The following is a 19,489-nucleotide window of genomic DNA, read 5'->3' as shown; positions in this document are numbered from 1 at the left end:
TCCTCGCTCTGAGATTCCCAGCACCTGCATGGCAGAGCGAAGCTGCTCCCTGCTTCATAACAGCTTTCTTCCTTTCCTTTGGGTCCAGCACCTCTCTGTGCCACTTGGAGCTCACTGAGGTATTTCTGGGTAAGACCTGAAACCTCACCCCTCTCAGCTCTGGCTGAATTCATTCTCCTTGAAAAAGTGACCAGACTCACACGCCATATTCCAGTTTAGTTTTATTCTTGTTCATATCTTTACAGAAAATGGCACATAAATCACAGGTTCTGAATGACTAGAAGTTATTACAGCTCCATATCTCAAACACCTCAATACTGAATTCTTTTCTTGCTGTATGTACATTATTTACACACCGTGGGCTATAATCTAACACGTCAAACAAATGGGGGACAAAGACAGATGGGGCTGGATGGAAGGGGTTAATTCTGACAGAATAAAAACAGCAGCTCTGGGGATAAGAGGCCTGACGGGGATAGAAGGGCGATGTCAGCACGGGATGCTGTGAAGAACAGCGGGTTTGGCTGCATGGGTCTGCGTGCACACATGGGGTCAGTGAGGAGACGTATGTACACATTACAGTGTGTGCCAGGGGTGTGTCTGCATGGCTGTCATTCCCTTCAGGGCGCAGAAGGAGAGCAGGGCAAATTTACTTCAATAAATACCTTAGGGAAATGTTGTTATCTTGCCTGAGAGGCTTTAGCCGTGTGTGTCACTGGCCTCCGAGTGCGTGTGGGGGAGATGACGGTGTGGGCTGGGGTCACTGGAGGTGTGATCTGGGAACACAGCATGGTGTCTGCAAGCTAAATCTGCATTTCCTCATGTAATTGAGGCAAAAATCAGCAGCTCCAAACCTGCAGCCCCATCCCAGCAGCTGTCAGTGCTGAGCTGGGAGAGCCCTGTAGCAGAGGCTCGGCATTTCACACACAGGGCCATGGGCTCATCGCACCAGGGGCAATGGGGTCCCCTGTGGTGTGGAACACAGCAGGATGGGGCATGAGGTGAAGGGGAACTGGGCTGCACTGGCCTGGAGGGGGCTGGGTGGGGTCTGGGCTAGACGCAGACCCACAGCCAGAGGGACCTGGAGCCACAGCCTGCCCTGGGGTGGCAATGGAGACTGGGGTAAGAAAAGCCCTGGGGGTAGAGGAGTGAAGGATGGGGCTGCACTCCAGGGCAGCAGGCTGGAGGCACCCCTGGGGTAGCCCCACACGAAGAAACAGGGGCCCCACGCCCTGGGTGGGGGCGGCCGGGAGGCCTGGCCATCAGAGGGGGCTGTGGCCCCCGGACGACACAGTATCTGTCAGGGCTGGCTCCCACAGCCTCTGCCCCCCTAGATCAGCTTCTCCTCCTTCTGTGATGCACTGGACTTCTCTGTCTGCCTCTCATCCTCTGCCACCTCCTCCCCTTTCTCCAGCTTCCTTGGGGTGTCCCCCGCAATGGTCCCCAGGACTTTGGTGCTGTGCTCCTGAGCTTTGGCCCTGAGGGCAGCAATGCTGTTTTCTCTCAGTTCCTCCTGGGAAATGGCGGTTTTGGGATCCGAGCCCCTCTCTTCCTTGTCACCCTTGTCAAGCTTGGGCAGGGCCTGACGCTCCACCTCCGTCTTCCTCCCCGCCTCAGCCGCTGCCTCCAGAGACTTTTTGTGCATCCCTAAAAAGAATTGTTGGTATTCGGGTTTAGAAAAGCGCCTGGGCATGGGAAAGCCATCTTGAACTGAAAACAGCAAAGATAAAGAGAGGCCAGAATTAAGGAAAAGCAGAAACCCTTGCTTCAAACAGTAGTCATGGCACGCCAGGCGCTCTGGCCCCGCGCAAGTGTAGCCCTGGCTTGGTGGTGACGAGGGTCTTAGACACAGCAGGGACCTGGGTCCCTGGGGTCATTTGCTTACTTGGATCAGGGGAGGGCTCCTTGCCCTTCCCTATCAGTTCCTCATACAACCCACCCCCAGCCTCCTCAGATTCATGCAGACAGGAGGACAGACCACCGTTAAGATGCCCACAGTCAGTTTTGGGGCAGAACCATCCTGAAAGTTCAGAAAGCAGGAAGCAAAGAGCAGGAGCACAGTAAGGTAGCCGCTACATCCACTATCCCTCCTCCATGGCAAGCAAAGCAAAATAGGCAGCAGTCCAGCTCTGTTGGGTGCCCAGAGGAAGGGAAGTGGGATAAGTGCAAGAGGGTCCTGGCACTCTGTACAACTTTGCAGGGACCCTGAGCAAGCTAGAGTCCCATCAGGCTTCCTCCTCACACCCCTCTTTATCCTGACCCCCTCACCACCCCTGTGAGGCTGGCTGCTCTCTTACCCAGGAGCCACGGGGCACAGGACTCCATGATGCCATCCTTGGCTGACTTGAGGATGGACTCAGGCAGTGGGATGGAGTGACGCACCATGGCGCCATAGAGCCCGTACTCGGCCATCACGCTGCTCCGGCCCCAGCACTTCTCTCGCTTCCGCCACTTGGCCCGGCGGTTCTGGAACCAGACCTGGGGTGAAGAATACAGCAGAATGAGAGCACTGGGGACAGGAGATATAATATCCTATCCCTGCACACATGTGCTTGTGCAAGGGGATGAAGATAGATAGGCACTTGTACACCTTCCTTAGAGCCTTATGGCTTTTCCCCCCATACAACAGCCGCCGGGTATTTCTCTCCCTCCTCCTTGCAAGAGCAGCAAGGGATAAGCATGAGAACAGGTTCCATCCCTCCATGCAGGATGTAATTAATTTGCTGTTGCACTCTTTTTTTTCCGTCAGAGTTTGGCTCCCGTGCCTGGGATTTGCTTTCATTATTTACTGGGCGCCTGAGCCACAGCGAGGGGCTGTGCGCTGCAGTGCCACAGGGACCGCCAAGCTGGGGGAGATGCTCTGGATAGGCAGGAGAAGGGGGAACTGATCTGTGCCGCTTGTCTTGAATTCCCTGTTTGAAAAGACCCACATCTTCTCAGAAAATTGGCAGAATAATCTCTGAGCTGTGACCTGGGGGGCAGCGAGCAGAGACGCGGGCGGAGGCAGGGGGTGGCTCGCAGAAATCTATTAGTGCTCGCTCTCCGATTTCCATCCCTCTTGTCTTGCCTGCCCTCCTCCCTCCCCACATCCCCTCCCTTCCCGCAGAGCAGAGGCATCAGCTTTAGATGAAAAATTGCTCGAGGTCTATTCAGAAGGAGGCAAAGGAAGAGTCAGCCCCAGGGGCAGCCCAGGCCTGATTGAAAAATAAGTTAATTTCAGTTTGAATCGATGGGCCTCAGGCACTGAAATATCACGGGAAATTAAAGCAGCTGGTCTCTGGGGAACCACGCCATTGACCTGCGCTAATTAATGCCATGGAGTTACCAGTCGCCTCTCCGAAAGGCAGCCCCTCCCTCCCTGTGGACACCCCAAACACCTCCTCATTTAACTAATTAGACTCACAGAAAATTGGGTGTTAATTTGTTTAGGATTTTTTTTTTCTCCTATTTTTTCCCTCCCTTTCCCAGAAAGTACATGGCAGAATGGAAATGAATGGCGGGGTCTCGCTGGCAGATGGATGCTCGGGGTCACTCCGCAATCTTCTCCGACTTGATTGCTTGATTAGGTCGTTAGCACATTAAAAAAAAAAATTGCTTGCCGTCTGGCGCTGGCCTGATGAGTGGGATGAGGCGGGAATTGCCTGGGTAATTTATCTTTTTATACTGCAAAGAATTTGATTTCAATCTGCAGATATATGGAGGTGCCTTTGACACCTGTTTAACATTACAGAGCTGACAGCTTAACCCTCTGTTGCCTCAGCCGTAGGGGAGCATGGGCTGCAGGGGGAAGCACAGAGGGCTCTGAGACCCCCAGATCTGCCGTGGGGACCGTGAGACCAATGTCTTGGTGCAGCTTTGCCATGGAGCAAGGCCCCTTCGGAGCACAGCGAGCTCACCTCTTTCACCTGTCTGCCTGGAGGGGACTGCACCTCTGCAGGGATGGAGGACGTGGGCTCAGCAGCTGTGATCCCAGTCTCTCCTGGCAGAGCATCACCTGTGCACAGCAGAGGGGATATTGCAGCCAGGATGCTTCCTGAAATATGATGTGGCAACATTTCCTCTGCAAAATCCAGGGGACAACACCTGCCAATCTACCTTGGTCTGGAGCTGAAGTGACATCTCTTTGTGTACCCAGACCAGCTTGCACAAATGTACACGGATTTTCAGCCAGGCACCGTTTTTTCCATCAAGTGCCAAGTGGGCAACTTTTTAAAATCTCTTCAATTCTTATACCCAGGTGCTACCTCTCTGAAGCTTTCACCACCTGTCTCTTTTCCCTTCTTCCTGCCTTGATGCCCCAAACATCTTACCCCATGCTCCCCAGGTTCCCCCTGCTCTATGGCCAGGTCTCAGTCCTGCTACAGCAGCGGTCGGTTTCTCCTAGTGCTGCCCCTAAACCTGCAGCAACAGAGCATCTCTTTTCCCCAGCGTGGACAAACAAATGCAGGAGTCAGCCCAAGTTTTGCCACTGGCAGACCAATTTTGACTGGGGCTGGCGGAGAATTTTCTGTCAAAATGCTGATTCAGTTGCACGTAAAAGCTGCGTCTAGCCAGTGGAAGCACAATCAAAATTATCTATGGGTTCTTCTCAATGTTGTATTTTAATCTCATCCATGTAACAAGCAAAATCTATGCTACAATGCCAAATGGGCAAATCAAAATGACATCAACAGCCTTGTAAGATCATTAGATTTCCCAAATCAATTTTTGAGATTTGATGGGAATTTCCTCTTGGTTTTGCAGTGGGAAAAATAAACATTGAAATAGCAGAATTTCTAGCAGGAGGGGCTGCCCATCTTGTTTTGACATCGAGATCATAACCTCAGATAGGATCTCAAGTGAATCTAGTGGTGCTCAATGTCAAATATTGCTAGGCCAGGACCCAGCCCAGCCCCTCTATCACCACCCCATCCCACACATCACAGCAGGATGAGCTCCAGTATGGCACCTGCAGACCCAGTACAACACCAATATGAAAGGGCAGCGTTATTCCCTGGGGCCCAGTCTTGTGATTTTATTCTCAGTCATATAGCTCCATAGCTAAGGCTTCCTTCTGGGGGAAGATCTTACTGTTTTCTTAGGATTTCTTGTCATGTTACCAAAATTTTCCTATGCCTCCATTCTGAGCAGAATTATGCAGCAGTTTTACCAGTGCTGAGGCGCTGGTGCATCAGCCACAACTTCTGAAAATGCAGGTATTGATTGTAGATATCCCACTTTTCTTCCTTTATAGTTTCTTTTCAATTTACTTGAAGCTTTGGTATTTTGTCTTCTTTGGCTGCAGTTGTTTTTACTTTCAGATATTTGTTCTACAACTTCCTCTGGCTCCATAAAATTTGGTCTGCTTCAAGCAATGCTTAGCTTTGTCTATATTTGGACTTGTCCCTTTCCAGCAAGTGGGTCAGCTCAGCTTTGTGAAATGCTGTATTTACCCCCACAGCTTGCCGCTCGCTTTCCTCTGATTCTCCATGGCACAGCACGGGGTATGGTGAAAGGACTGGGTTTGCACTTCCATACTTCATGACCTAAAACCCGTTATTAATTTCAGACTCTGTTTACTGAAGCATATCTGATGTTTTTGCAAAGCTATCACAATCCGGTGGGCAAAAGCATTTTTTGGACCACCAGTCTACCACTTAAGATAATTTACATCCTATTAATATTTCACCTCTGAGAAAGATGGGATGCTTGTTCCAGAAACCCTATCCTCAGATGCTGGGTAACAGGGTGAGGTAGGCAGATCTGTCTTGCTATTCTTTGGTTTTCTGGCAGTGACCAGAAAACCCGAGAACCAGCTTCTTTAAAGACAGTTTTAAGCATGGATCTGAATAAGGAAAGATATTTCAGGTATAAGGAGTAAAAATTTCTTGAATTAAGAAAGGATGTGAAAAGAGAAAGTACTACGAGATGTTGTAGGGTAGGGATGAGCGCTAGAGGGAGTGACTGAGCAGAGATAGCAATGGGTGGAGATAAGGCATGGAAGGAAAGGGGAGCTGACCGAGCTCTGGCGGAAGCTTCTTCTCTGTCTCATCCTAGGCACACATGAAGACCTCTTGTTCCCATCTGCTGGCACACTGGAGAAATTCATCCATCTGTACTGGCTAAAACCACCTTCTTCATACCCTTTCCCAAGAGCAGGAAAGAGGGAACAGGGCAGCAGGCGGTGAGACTTGGTATGTCGGGAGAAACTTTTGGTAGGGAAGGCTTGGCCACTCCAGCGTGAAGGAGCTCATCTTTCAACTCTCTTTAGGAAAGGATCTGGCGCTGCTTCCTGGCTGTCCTTCATCAGGCAGGAAAGGGGAATGTTTCAGTGATGCACTGTGGTATTTCCAAGGTTTAACGCTCATGAAACTTGTACCTCTGCTGATGACTATCAGCAGTATAGTTGTTCCCATCCCATTACTCTGACAGCATCCCAGATTTCGCGTTTTCTTTACCACGGGAGACATTCGCATGAGGGTCCAGCCCATGTGCGTACACCAGCTGCAGCAAATGTCAGCACCTTCAGCATCATCTCCTGGGTGCTGATTCCACATGCATGTCTTTCTCAGACCCCTTACCAAAACCAGCAGTACTGGAAAGCCTTACAAATGGGAATATTTCTAATCCTACCATCATCTAGTTTTCGTCCTCAGTGCCCACTGCCCCGGGCAGTCAAATCATAGGCACTGTGCGCTGCATTGCAGGGTCACAGCACTTCAGAGCAAAAACTGGCAAGGTTATTCTTGCCAGGTTCCTCCTCTGAAGCACAAATGATGACCGATACTCCTTTGTATTATTGATAGTGCAGAAGAGCAAATTGTAGTAGGAGGAATCTCTCATTTTGCAAAGGGACATGAGACTCAATGTGTCCTTGTTATCCACATTCATCATATTAGTTTGTTTACCTAATCAGCTCCTGAAACACTGTCTGCTAAAGAGAGAAATCTGCCTGAGAGTAGACATGAGCCAGGAATCTTAATCAGCAAAGGCATCTAGGGTGTTACTGTGTCCTGTTTCGGTGCCTGAGCACAACCTAAGACTTTTGTTGGTTGCAGTCATTTTCTCAGCTTCTGTTTTCCAAGCTGAAAGTGGCTATGTTTTGTCTTTCTAATGAACAAACAAGTTACATTCCCTGCCCAAGCATTCCTCATGCCTTAAGGGAAAATACCAAAATAGCTAATGGTGAATTTTTTTTCACCATGTCTTACATGCTACCTTTGGCATAGTATTTCAGCAGGGTTCTTTCACGTTATGAGCCTGGTTGATTGAGTGCAAGATGGTCCCAGCCCAAAGCAGCACATGCTGGAATGTCCACTAGATGGCCACAAGCAAATGTATGTACACATGTACACAGACAAACAGATGCAGACATACTGACACACCTGCAGGTGCCTTTGCCAGGTCATGGGAAGCTGCTGCATACAGTTGTTGGACAACCAGAAACTAAGGAAAGAAACAAAATCCTAATACCATTGAGGAGAGAATCTTCCCTGTTCATGGGCTGCCAGCCATCTTACACTGTCTGTTCTCCCAGAAAACCATGGCTCCAACCTTCGGCTAGGGGAGCCAAGTTATCTCTCTGTGTGATCCCTGTAAAGAAGCCATCTTTGACACTGATACAGCTAGAGATCCCTGTCCTCCTACACCAGGAAGCCCTGGAAGCTTTCTGGACTTCTGTGACATTGCCTTTGGTAATAATCCACTGTCATGGTGCCACCCAAGGTCACGGTCCTGCCTTCTCAGCACTCAGTTCTCCCTGACAACAGTGCATCTCCCTTTCTGTTTTCTTCTTTTCCAATACAAGCCTCTAAACGAGAGTAGTCACAATAAAAACCTCCACAGAAGAAAAACAGTGATGTCATCACCCCTACGCCGGACAGGGCCAGTGCTCCGGCTGGGTACAGTTATGGGGCTGTTCTTCGCACTGCTCACAACCTCAGTCTTCCTCTGAGCATCTCCCCATCCACACTCACAGGACCTGGGGGGGTTTGTAATGTACTGTCACGGCAGTGTGAAGTCTGATTGGGTACTGGGACTTCCTCAGATACTTGCCTGCAGTGACCACCCCAGGAAAGCTTCCAGTCACCTGGCTGCTGGTGAAGACTGCAGCACTTGTGTAAGCCTGGCAAGACTTTATTGGTGTCTTTTCAAATGTAATGTCAAAATTATTGGCACTGTTTATGGTGACATCACTTTCTATGGCTGGCATAAAATGGGTATGAAGTTAAATGAGAGCAGTAAAGGTTGCACATGGCCTGCATGGCTGATCACAGGCTTGTCATTCCTTCACTTACACTAGGAAAGAGCTTTCTGAGCTCACAATGGAAGGAGCAGTTCCCTTACATGGCATGCAAAGAACCCTCCTTGCTAGTAGCTGGAGTTGTGGCTAACCACTTGGCTAACAGATCCAACCAGACATGCTGAGATGAGCTGCAAATCAGTGCTCACCTCTTGTGAGCAAAGATACAGTGGTTCATCCAAGTTCAAGTACCCTCTAAGACAAACAAGCACAAGACACACTCTGAACATGGGTCAACACAACACCTAACAAAAGTGTGTCTGGCAATACCATGCTGCAGCTCTTGCAGGCCATGCGTGCCCTGAATCCCATGCAACAGCACCAAATGGGAGAATACAATTCCTTTTTGCATTCTATCTGACTTATGCAGGCAAAATTGTAAATAGCTCATCTCACCTAGGCCCCAGTGCATTTTCCCACTGCTGGGACCCTAATCCTTCTCTGTCTAGCATCCCTCTATCCCTTGCAAAGAGTCAAAGATAGAAAGTCATTGACAAATGAGGGAGTGTAAGGAGGCAAAATCCCTCTTGACCAGAGAATATGTCTTAAATTGCACCCCCATTGCAAACCTAGGATTTTCAACTGGCCTTGCCATCCACATCAACCTAGGGAGATATTTGTCATTGACACAAGGGATGATACTGCACAGAGCATCTATCCTACAGGTGCTCGCAACGCTGATGGTAAACCTGGCTTCCATTAACCAAGCTGGTATCCTCCCTGTGTAACACCATTTTGCCTCATTTTCCCATGCTAAAACTGCTCTGTAGCTCCTCTGAAACAGAGGAAACATTGCAATAGGTCTTTGGAAACATCCATATGTTCACTCCGTGAACACAGCTCTGCTCTGTTGTAGGTATATGTGTGCACACACGAGTGCAGTTCTACTAGAAATATTTATGTTGAAGTTTCCACCAGCTAGGAAGCAACCTGTGAGCCAGATTTCACTCAGGACTGTCAGCCATCTCACTTAGGAAGGTACATGGTAAGGATGGTATTTGCAATTCCTTGCCTCGCACAATAAGCAATCCTTCAGTAGGGTGAATTGAATCCAGGGAACAAGGAGGATCACCACAGTAAAAGATCAGGTCAGAACAGTGGTCTGTCTCCTAAGCATGACCCAGGAGGTCAGATACTCATCATGTACGTTTACATGGTCTGGTTGGCTTGGTCCTTCCAAGGAGCTGTTTCCCTATCAACAGCATTGCACACACATTTACTCAGCTCAGCCTCCCTTCGGGTGAGCCAAGCTTAAGTTGTTGAGATCTATCAGGGTAAACGAAAAGCACTATACAAAAAAGAGATCCATTAGGAAATAAGGAGAAAAGTAAATTAACTGTGCCTCCAAAGCACCTAAGTTATTGAACCGTTTAAAAAATCTGCATTCAAAGTCAGGAAGGGAGGAGAACTTTATAATAAAAGGTCATTAAGAGAAAACCTGAACACAACCATCAGCTGATCCCTCTGCCAGGCACCCAAAGGCTTAAGGGAATTCACTGTAGAACTATAGAAGTGACTAAGGAACAACAGTGCCTCAGCTAATTCAGAGAACTGTTAAGAAAACAGTGGGATTAATGTGGGGAAGAGATCCTGAGTAGCTAGAGCGTGGCACTGGCCCTGCAGAGTCATTGCTCCCTCGTTCTCCCATCTGTGATGGAGAAAGGCCCTGCCAAGGCACTTCACAATGTCCTATGGTATATTTTGTTGATAGCTGTCTTCACTCTCACAGAGAGAATAAGTGTCTCAATACTTGGAGGTGTCTGACCCTTAGGGGTGGGCTCTCCAAACCACGGAGAAAGCACTGCCCCATTTCCCTCTTGCTACTGTGGAGGAGCACACCAAAACCACGCCATCCTTTATGCCATGACAGTCATGAATATCTCACAGGGGTCAGAGCAGAAAGTAGAAGACTAAGACATCCAAAGTTGTCTTGGTTTGAATTTCTGTCTCATTTAGAAATTTGGTCTGTAACCAACGGAACACAGGGATGGAACACAGAGGGATAAAGTGGTACCTGGAAATTCAAAATGTACATACCTCTATACTTCCATCTCTGCACAAAAATAAAAACAACAAACAAACAAACAGAACTATTAAATTGTGCCTACAGCCCCAACTCTACCCAGGTAAGTCCCATAATCAGGATTGCTACCTGTGAAGTATAGCAACAGACAAGAAATTTCCACTTCACAGTAAACAGAAGGTGTTCCAGGCCATCCATCTACCTTCCTGCCTCATTTTTTGCTCTGTCCAAATGCATGTGATGTGAGACTTTTCAGATGGCAAACCCAGGACTGCAAGGGCCCCTGTGTTTGCACACCATGCAGCCCCTCTGTTTACAGCTATAGTAATTAACTCGTAAACAAAGTTTTAGCGCATGAACTGAAAACGGGCCATAGATAAAGGGTAATGAAAACACTCCATTACAGAAAGGGCCAAATTAAACAACTCTTAATTGAAAAATGGAAATTAATATGAAGTTAGATGAACTAAACAAGCACAATACTGAAGAGGCAGCAAAGTGGATGAACCTCTCACATACCAATTAAAGACATGGAGGCAGGGATGCACCATATGCTATGAGAAACACTCATAATAATATTCTCACCAAGCCAGTAAGCTTTATTAGTGTTATTACTCTCACTTGTACACTTCCTACAACTCTAAAGGCACAGGGAAAGTTAATGACATTTATCTGGTATCATACTGCGGTGGCTTGCCCCAGTGCGCAGGAATTATTGCAAAAGGTAGCCAGCATAGCTCCTCAGCTCTATTTCATGATTAACTTCTTGCAGGGCTCTTTAAAAAAAAAAAAAAAAAAAAAAAGCTGTTGAAAACGTTGGCTCAAACAACAGCAACACTTTCAGCTTCTGCATCGCCTTGGTAATATACCGCCAAGCAGCCCACTCATCCTGGTCATTCACCTCCAGCTACACAGTCACCACCAACCTGCTGTATGGGTGGGAACCTACTGGCCCTGGGCCTGGCCTAAGTGTGAGAATCACCTGAAAATAACTAGGTTCTCATCTATTGAGAGTAATTATGATAGGCTGGAACTTCAAACCTTGGAAAGGTCAACAAGAACACTACCCTCTGCAGCACTAAGAAATCCTCTGGAAGCTCTTACAGTCAGAGATTCACAAGAGGTCAGTGACTGTGTGAAGCAATCATCCCCATTCCACACTTATGTTGTGGGATTAGGGCTAAAATTCATTCCTTTGCAAAAAAAAACCACTTCTGACTGTACTGCAAGCCCTGGCAGCCAGCATCCTCTTTCTCAGGGACACACATCCAGAAGCCTGCCTTTAAATACTCCATCTGGGTAAAAGAGATGCTAGTCTATCTCAGTAGGGTTCCTATATCCATCCATAAATATAGAGCGTATCAGCAGAACTGAAGCAAGCTGAGCCTTTTTTTTTTTTTTTTTTTTTTTTTTTGAGAAATACTCCTGGTGTAAATGCTTCCTCCACCCCAGCCCCCAAATAATTACCCCTGCTGGCTCCTCCATTCCCCTTCAGCTCCTCAGGGTCTATATAGTGATACAGAGATGTATTAATATGAGAGCAGCTAAAACAATGCATTCCCAATCATAGATTTAGTTGGTTTTATTCTGGTTTCAGCCAAAGTGAACCCCTCAGCTGAGGGGCAGAGCTTGCTGGATGCACAGATAACCCCAACTCCCAAGCATGGCACAAGCACCTCCACGGAATTCCTTTGGATTGCTTGAGCAATTGCCTAATTGTCTCCAACTATTCCACTCACATAAGTGCTTTGTAATCATTTGGCAACACAAGCTGGCCATTTTTAGCGTTTTCATTCTTTTTATTTAAATGGCTTATTTCCCTTCAGGTGAAACTGGCATCTCCACAATGTCAGTCAGGATCTTAGGTTTTGGAAATACTGATCTGATTAAATGATGTATTTGTTCAGTAGAAGATGTACTGTAATGGCAGTCATATACAGTCATTTCAATAATCCCAAATCAATCCGTTACTGACCTTTAGTATGGTAGATAACAGCATTTAAAGTTTGAAAATGTCACATATTAATAAATTCAGTGGAGATAACTTATCTAAATCCATGTTACCTTTAAGAGTAACTGTTAAGATAAAGACACTAGTTTAAGTCAAGTGTTAGAATACTTTTCAGCTTGAGGCTGTTTTGAGCACTTCAAGTTGTCTATTCAGGATATACACCCCCCCAGAGATCTGTTTACCCCACCTACATTGTACAGGATGGTCTGGGTTTATTTTAATAGCAGCACTTCAACTCTTCTGAATATTCTTCCCAACGCATTGATTAATGTGTTCTATTTCAAGTACCGTGCAAAACGGCCACAACAACATCTGGTCTGACTTGTGCCTCATTGGGAAAATCATCTCCTTTTCCCACGTTGCCCAATGGGAGGATGCTCACATTCCTCCCAGCAACAGCCAGCTCAATGCGGGGGACAGTACGTGCAAGGCAAGGAATGCTGCCTTGAAAAAAAATACACGCTCATCTTCTCTGTAAATGGAAGATTTGAATATCTTTTCCTGAATTCAATATTCTCCCAAACCAATAACTTTCGTGGCCTCTGATGGCTATTTGTAGTGTTCTGCTGGAGGTTTTACATGCAGGCAGTTCCTATATATCATTCTCTCAATTGCACTCTCTGAATTTCACTTTCATATTGAATTTCATAGGTGATTTACTTTCTCTTTGACTACTACCTCCTGAGAAATAATCCCATGAATGAAAATAAGGGGCAGATATCACTCTTAGGTGAGGACCCAGTGGGAACCCACATGAAATGCTGTGAGAGCCCACGGCATGCGATATCCACAACAGTCTGAGAAACCACGCTCATTAATGACCTACAGGAGAGAGAGAACAATGCTGAGAGATGGGAGGAATCGCAAGCTTCAATGAGAATGCAAAAAACAGAGACCTCCCTCAGGCAGTTAGAAACACACGCAAGGGGAAAAAATAAGATGATGTAAAATTGTAAATATTTTGAAGAAGGGAATAAAGATTAATTGTTGGCTGCCTCTTCCAAGAGGAGAAGTATGCGGCATTAAATGATGCTAATGGATTCAAAGCAAGATGTACTTCATTTGTGCAATTCTGCCGTGGAAGCCGTTGCCACAAGATATTCAGGTATTTACATGAATTTGAAACCCTGTAAGGATCTCAGAGCACTCAGAAACTATCACGGGGTATTGCCCTGCTCTCAGACCCTTCCCCAACCCCCACCTCCCACCAGGGTCTGAGCTGGTGGCCATGATTGTCCTTGTAAAATGCTATAATAAGGGGAGAAACAAGCTCATGCAAAGAGAGCTAAGCTGAAACATGAGGTGAAATATCAAGAAACATGATCGAAGCTGAGAATTTATTTGAGACACAGAATAAGAGGTATGAACAAGGAGACTTCATGCAGCACATGGTAAGGGACACTCTGGTGCTGACCCTCTGGAAAGATCAGTGGGAATGGACGCTTCTCCCCATCAGTGGTGCTCGGGGCTGTTACATGACCCTGACGCTTACCCTCAGGCACTCACACAATGGATGCCATGGGAATTCTGTGGTTTCTCTTGATTTTCCCTTTCACGATGAGCAAAATGTCACTTGAGGGGACTTTCTCCTGGAATACTTGTGCCATTAGCAGCACCTGATGCCCAGAACATCCACGTCATTGGGTCTCCTGCTGCCCACGTCTGCCCTGAACTCTGGGGCAAGGGGTCATGGCAGAGAGCTTTCCTAGGTTTGAAAGCTCAGTAGTACAGGAAGACTTGAGATTGCTCATTAGCCTGCTGCAGAATGACAGGCAGCACACCAGAGAGCCAGAACGAGTTAGCCACTACTTCCTTTCCCAGTCAGATAAAATAATGGCTCCCAGTGCCAGGAGGATGTCCCAGATGTGAAGCAGTGCATGCAGTGCACAAGGCCTTCCTGCCAGCCCAGTGTCAGATGGTGGCTTCAGGCAGCACTGACCTTCCATGAATCTCTTTCCCCTGGGCTTTTCAGCCTATGCACTTGGAGAAGTGACTTCTCATCCAGCTCACTCTCTCTAGAGGCAAACCACTGGGTTCCACTGCTCAGAGCAAAATCCTGCCTAATGGCAGGAAGGATTTCAGAAAAAGGGCCATTACTTCTGCAGTCCTGTGGAAATCCCAACAGCACACAGAGTGTCTACAAGCTGTCAGGTCAGCAGGAGTCCTGTTGGCACAACAGGCAAGAAGCCCAGCTTGCTTTGAAACTAGGGCTCACCTTACAGATTCACCTAACAGCATATGGCATACTTGTAAATACTGCATCAGCAAAAATGGGTTCAAGACTTGGCCATTACACCCCCGTGCATTGAGAGCATGGAGGGAGCCAGGCATGGGGAAGTTGCTGGAGTCCATCCTGGTGGACTTCATGTTGGATCTGACCAAGATCATTCTGCAATGTCACCACAGGGCTGGCACACAAATAATGCCCAAACATGCATAACAAAAAAGATCCCCAGAAACATTCAAGGAAGCTGCATTTGAAGAGGCAAATGCAGTGAACTTGCAGAGATGTGCAGACATTCCACCTGGGGCTCACCTCTCAACTCTGCCCACAGAGGGGCCAGCTACCTGCTGTGGCCCCTGGGCCTGAGCCCAGAGGGGCACAGATGAGCTCCATCTCACTCAGGCTGCTCACCCAGACCCAGTCCCTGGCCAGCTAGCTCTCTTGTCTCCTGCACTACCAATACCTCCCAAACACTACAGTCTTTTCTTGCACAGCGATTCCCATTCAATGATTCCAAATTCCCTCTTTAACACACATACCCCAAATCACCACTGCACCACACCACGCGCAGCACATGTTGACAGAAAAACCCCAAACACAAATGGGCAAAGCAGCTGGTCTGGCTGCCCACATGTTTAAAGCAGGGAATGGACAGCCCATGGGGGTTCATTCTAAGAAGTGTCCCATGTCCCGTGTGCTTCCTTTCCTCCAGGGCAGGATGAGCACAGGCAGAAGGGGCAGGACAAGGGGACCCGAGAGGTACCATTACCTGTATCCTGTCTTCTGGCAGCTCTGTTTTCATGGCCAACATCTCTCTAGCATACACATCTGGGTAGTGGGCCTCATTGAAGGCCTTTTCCAGCTCCTCCAGTTGGTAGGATGTGAAGATTGTCCTGAGGGGAGCAAAACTCTTTGATCAAAAGCATAACAAGCAGCAAAGGAGATACAGAATCAGAGAAATGAACACGGATGCTACAGAAACCTGAGTAATTGATAAAGCATAGCATTTCCCCTTCGTTTCCTGTGTTTTTGTGCGCAAAAGATCAGGTGTTAGGGTGAAAGGAGAACAAGAAAATGCCAGAAGACAGAGCTTGGTATAGTTACAAATCACCTTTCCGGTCAGGGACACCCTGCTGGGGACATCCCCCTGCAGCCAGCAAAGGGGCAGAGAGCCTCCCTTGGAGCCTGGGCCTCCACTGAACCCTCCCAAGCCTTCACCCACTCCTACTGCTGTACCCGGCCCTTCCCTGGGATGGTGCCCCCAGGAGAGCAGTGCCAGTTCCCTCACTCCGCCATCACACTGGTTGCTCCCGCACCGATACCCCGGTAGCTGCTCTCTGCCAGCTGGCATTGCCCTGTTGTCCTCCAGAAACCCTCCCAGGCAGGCAGCGGCTGCAGCACAGCTGGCTCTTGGGACAGGCAGACTGAAAAGTCAGCAACTGGAATGCCGAGATGGCTGAGAGCCCTTCTCTGGGGGTGGCCAAGAGGTTTCGGACTTCCACTCCCCAGGGACAGACATGCTCACCCTAAAGCCCCACTGTATGCAAAACACACTTTTCAGTGAGAACTCCCAGCACTCCAATGGCAAAAACGAAAAACCAAACAGCAGACGAAAAATCCTACCAGAAAAATGGCAACAGCAACTTACAACCTTTGTTCAAGGTAGAAGCGTAAATTATTATCACATTAAGAAACATATAGCTCCCGTAAGGGAGAAAGAAAGAGTAAAAAAAATCGTTTTAAAAAATATGCAAGAGTTTCAGAAAAGCCACAAAATTCCAGAGAGCACAAACAGAAAGTCTCAAAAATACCCTCTGCTATTTAGAACCTGAACGATTCTGCCAGATCGATGGCATTACCCACAAAAGCAGCATGCAAATGCGAGGCACCTGCCTGCCATCAGCTCTCGGTTTCCATTCACAACGAAATTCGTCCTGTTTTCTAATACTTTTCGTTCCGACAAATGCGGGAAGTCTGGGGACAGCGCACGGCAGCTCCTGCATTGCCTCTCCCCGGGAGCAGAGGAACGGCGCTCCCCGTTCGGTTCGATTCATCTGCGGAGCCCCGGGGGCACCTCCCGCGCCGGGCTGCGGCGGGGCAGTGCCCGCAGCCCACCTGGCTCTCCCCGCTGCATCCCGTGCAGCCCCGGCCCTGTGCAGTGCACGCCGCGCTCTGTCGTTTGCTGCTCACATCCTGGAGCTATTTGCTGACTATCGGCCTGTCATCTGCCTCGGTACAACCGCAGCCCTTAACCGTTCCTTACAGAATACATAACCACAGATCAGTGTTACGGGTCTGTTGCTGTCTGGAGCTGGTAATAGAAAGAATTCGTATGCCGTTTCCTCTCGCAAAAAAGAAACGAATCTGCGTTGGCTCAGGAGCAGCACCGGCCCGGCAGCACCCCGCTGGCTCGGGCCGTACCCCCGCATCTCCCGCTCGGAGCCCCCAGACCCACGCGGCCACTGAGCTTTCGCTGGGGCACCTTTAATCCACCTCCCTCACCGTGGTGGGATTGATTTAATTGCTCCTAAGTCACCCCCGGAGGACGGTGCCCGGATGCCTTTGTCCCGGCCCTGAGGCCGCAGCGGTGCCAGGACCCGGCGCGGGAGGTTCGTTTCCGATTTTAAAGCACGGACATCCAACTCCATTTGCACTTCGGGAGGAGCCAGGGGAAGCGATACCGGAGCGCTCCGAGGGGAAGCGGAACCCCCGAGCATCCCCCAAAGCGAATCTCCGGACGTTCTGCGGGCTGGGACTATCTCCCGACTATTGCATCTATTGGCGAAACATTAATTTTTAAGTAATAATATGTTGAGATGGTTGATAGAAATTGTCCCTTGCTGACCGCCCATTTTCAGGTTGTTAAGCGTGGAGCAAGGGGCACTTTTGGTTATTTCACCGCTTCTCTCTGGGACGGGTTGGAGATTTTTTCAGCCATAACCCGCAGCCAGAAAACCAAGCCGAACAACGACAGAACAAAATAACCTGACCCCCGTGGCAATTCCCCGCTCCCTATGGGCACGTCCCGAATCCTCCTCGTTGTGGACGCGAAGAGGCAGCGGGGCCCGGCGCTGCCGGTTCCCGGGAGGGGCTGCGGGGCCGCCGGGCTTCTCTTACCTGTGCCGCCTCTTCTTTCTTTTCTTGCTCTGGTTGAGGGAAGATTTGGACATTTTGCGGTCGCTGGAGGAGACATCCTCGGAATCTGCGGAGAGAAGGGCAGCGGCCGTGGGCTGGGGCTCGCTGCCCGCCGGGGCCCCGCAGCTCCGCTCCCTCCGGCCACTCCGCCCGGAGCTTTCGTTGCGATCGCGGTTCGGCCGGGGTCTGCGGGCTGCAGCCCGGCCCCGGCCCGGATCCCGCTGCGGGGGGCTCGGGGACTCCGTGCCCCTCCGGGAAGGGCTGCGGGCCGGGAGCGGGCTCTCACTGTCCCTTATGTCACCCGGAGTCGTTTGCGGGGCTGCCGTTGTCGTGCCGCCGAAACGCCGAGCCCTCGATCTCAACAAAATGTAGGAAATGGAGGGAGCCGCGGCCCCCTCCCGGCGCCCGGGCACCCGCTGCCTCTTGACCCGGGGCGGGGGACCCGCGCTGCTCCGTGGAAACGCCGGGAAGGCGGAAAAATAAAGGCTGCCGCAGCCACCGCGAAAAACATTGCCGGGAATGGCTTCTGCCCGCGGCCGCCGCGCGTCCCAGGGGTGCCCGGGCCGGGGGTGTCGCGGGCAGGGCGGTGCCGCCTTCGCCCCACGGGAACCGCAGGGGTTCGAAGCCGGGAGGCGCGTTTCGGTGCGGGCCGCCTTGCCCCAGGGCCAGCCTCGAGCTCCTGCCGCTTCCCGCCCGCCGCCACCCGGCAGCCACCGGCCGCGGCTCCGCTCTCCCCGCGGCCGCGCTGCGGGAGGGGGCGGCGGGCACGGCACGGCACGGGGACTCCGGGAGGACGCTTGGGGACGAAGCGGGACACCGCTGCCCCCGCTCCGGAGGGACTGGGGCGGGCTGGGAGAGAGGCCTGCGGGCAGGGCTGCGGGCGGCTGTCGCCGTCTAGGAACGGGACAGGAGAGGGCCTTAATTCCCCGGCAACGAGTTGGGGCCGCCGGGGCCGGGCGAGAGCCGCTCCGCCGGTGTTCGGTGCAGCCACGGGCCGGGCCATCACAGCGCGGCAGCGGCCCCAGCCGGGGAAGGCCGGTCCCGAGCTCCCTCGTTCTTTTCCTCCTCCTCCTCGAGTCCGAAACGAAATCACCTCCGCCGCCGGGCGCGGGGCTCTGGGGGTGCCTGCGGACGGCGGTGCCCCCGGGGGCCGGGGCCGTGCCTACCTGAGCTGGCCGTCTGGCTGCTGTCCAGCTGCCCGGGGGCCCGGGCCAGAGGCTGCAGGTGGACGCTCTGCGGATCGGAGAGCACCTCCAGAAAGGTGGGCTGCGCATAGAAGCCGGGGATGCCGCCAGCTCCTAGCAGCCCCATGCCCACGCCGCCCACCCCGGCGGGGCTGAGGACGGAGCGGGCCGCCAGCAGGTGCCCGGCGGGCAGCGAGTCCAGGGCGGCCCGCGGGTGCGACGGCGGTTCCTTGTTCAAGCCCAGGATCTCCTGGATGCCGAAGCCGGTGCAGCGGGGAGGGGTGGGCCCGGAGCTGGGCTTGGCCCCCGCCGCGGGGGGCGGCGGCGGTGGGGCGGCGGCGGCCGCGCCGTCGGGCTTGGGCTTGCCGGGCAGGCTGGGGGCCAGCGCCGCGCCCGCTTTGCCCGTCATGCTGCGGCCGTCGGTCCCTGGTGCCCGCTCCGGGAATGCCTGGGAGCCCCCGGCTCAGGCCCCTTTTATCCGCCCAGCCGGGAGCCCGAGCGGGGTCAGAGCCGCGCAGCCAATCACAAGGGCCAGCCGCGATTAGGGATGCCAAAAAGCCGCCACCGGCACCGGCGGCGGTGGGGATGGTGCCCGGCGGGGCAGGCCCGGGAGCTGGGCTCGGCGGGACGG

General features: G+C 51.0%; 1 protein-coding gene across 2 annotated transcripts; it reads right to left on the bottom strand.

Moving 5' to 3' along the window:
• On the bottom strand, positions 208-19,267 carry VSX2 (visual system homeobox 2). 2 transcript variants are annotated; one of them, XM_021401282.1, is made up of 5 exons: positions 18,841-19,267; positions 17,657-17,741; positions 15,309-15,432; positions 2,298-2,478; positions 208-1,647 (listed from the first exon to the last, which is right to left on the bottom strand). In XM_021401282.1, the coding sequence occupies exons 1-5, from the start codon at positions 19,265-19,267 to the stop codon at positions 1,331-1,333; spliced, it is 1,134 nt and encodes a 377-aa protein (XP_021256957.1). In that variant the 3' UTR covers positions 208-1,330. The 2 variants fall into 2 exon arrangements, with proteins under 2 accessions (XP_021256957.1, XP_021256956.1); XM_021401281.1 differs by having other exon boundaries at positions 17,657-19,055.

The sequence above is a fragment of the Numida meleagris genome, chromosome 6, assembly GCF_002078875.1.
Source record: "Numida meleagris isolate 19003 breed g44 Domestic line chromosome 6, NumMel1.0, whole genome shotgun sequence".
NCBI lineage: Eukaryota > Metazoa > Chordata > Aves > Galliformes > Numididae > Numida > Numida meleagris.
The sequence above is the reverse complement of the archived record's forward strand: the minus strand, read 5'-3'. Positions and strand labels throughout refer to the sequence as shown.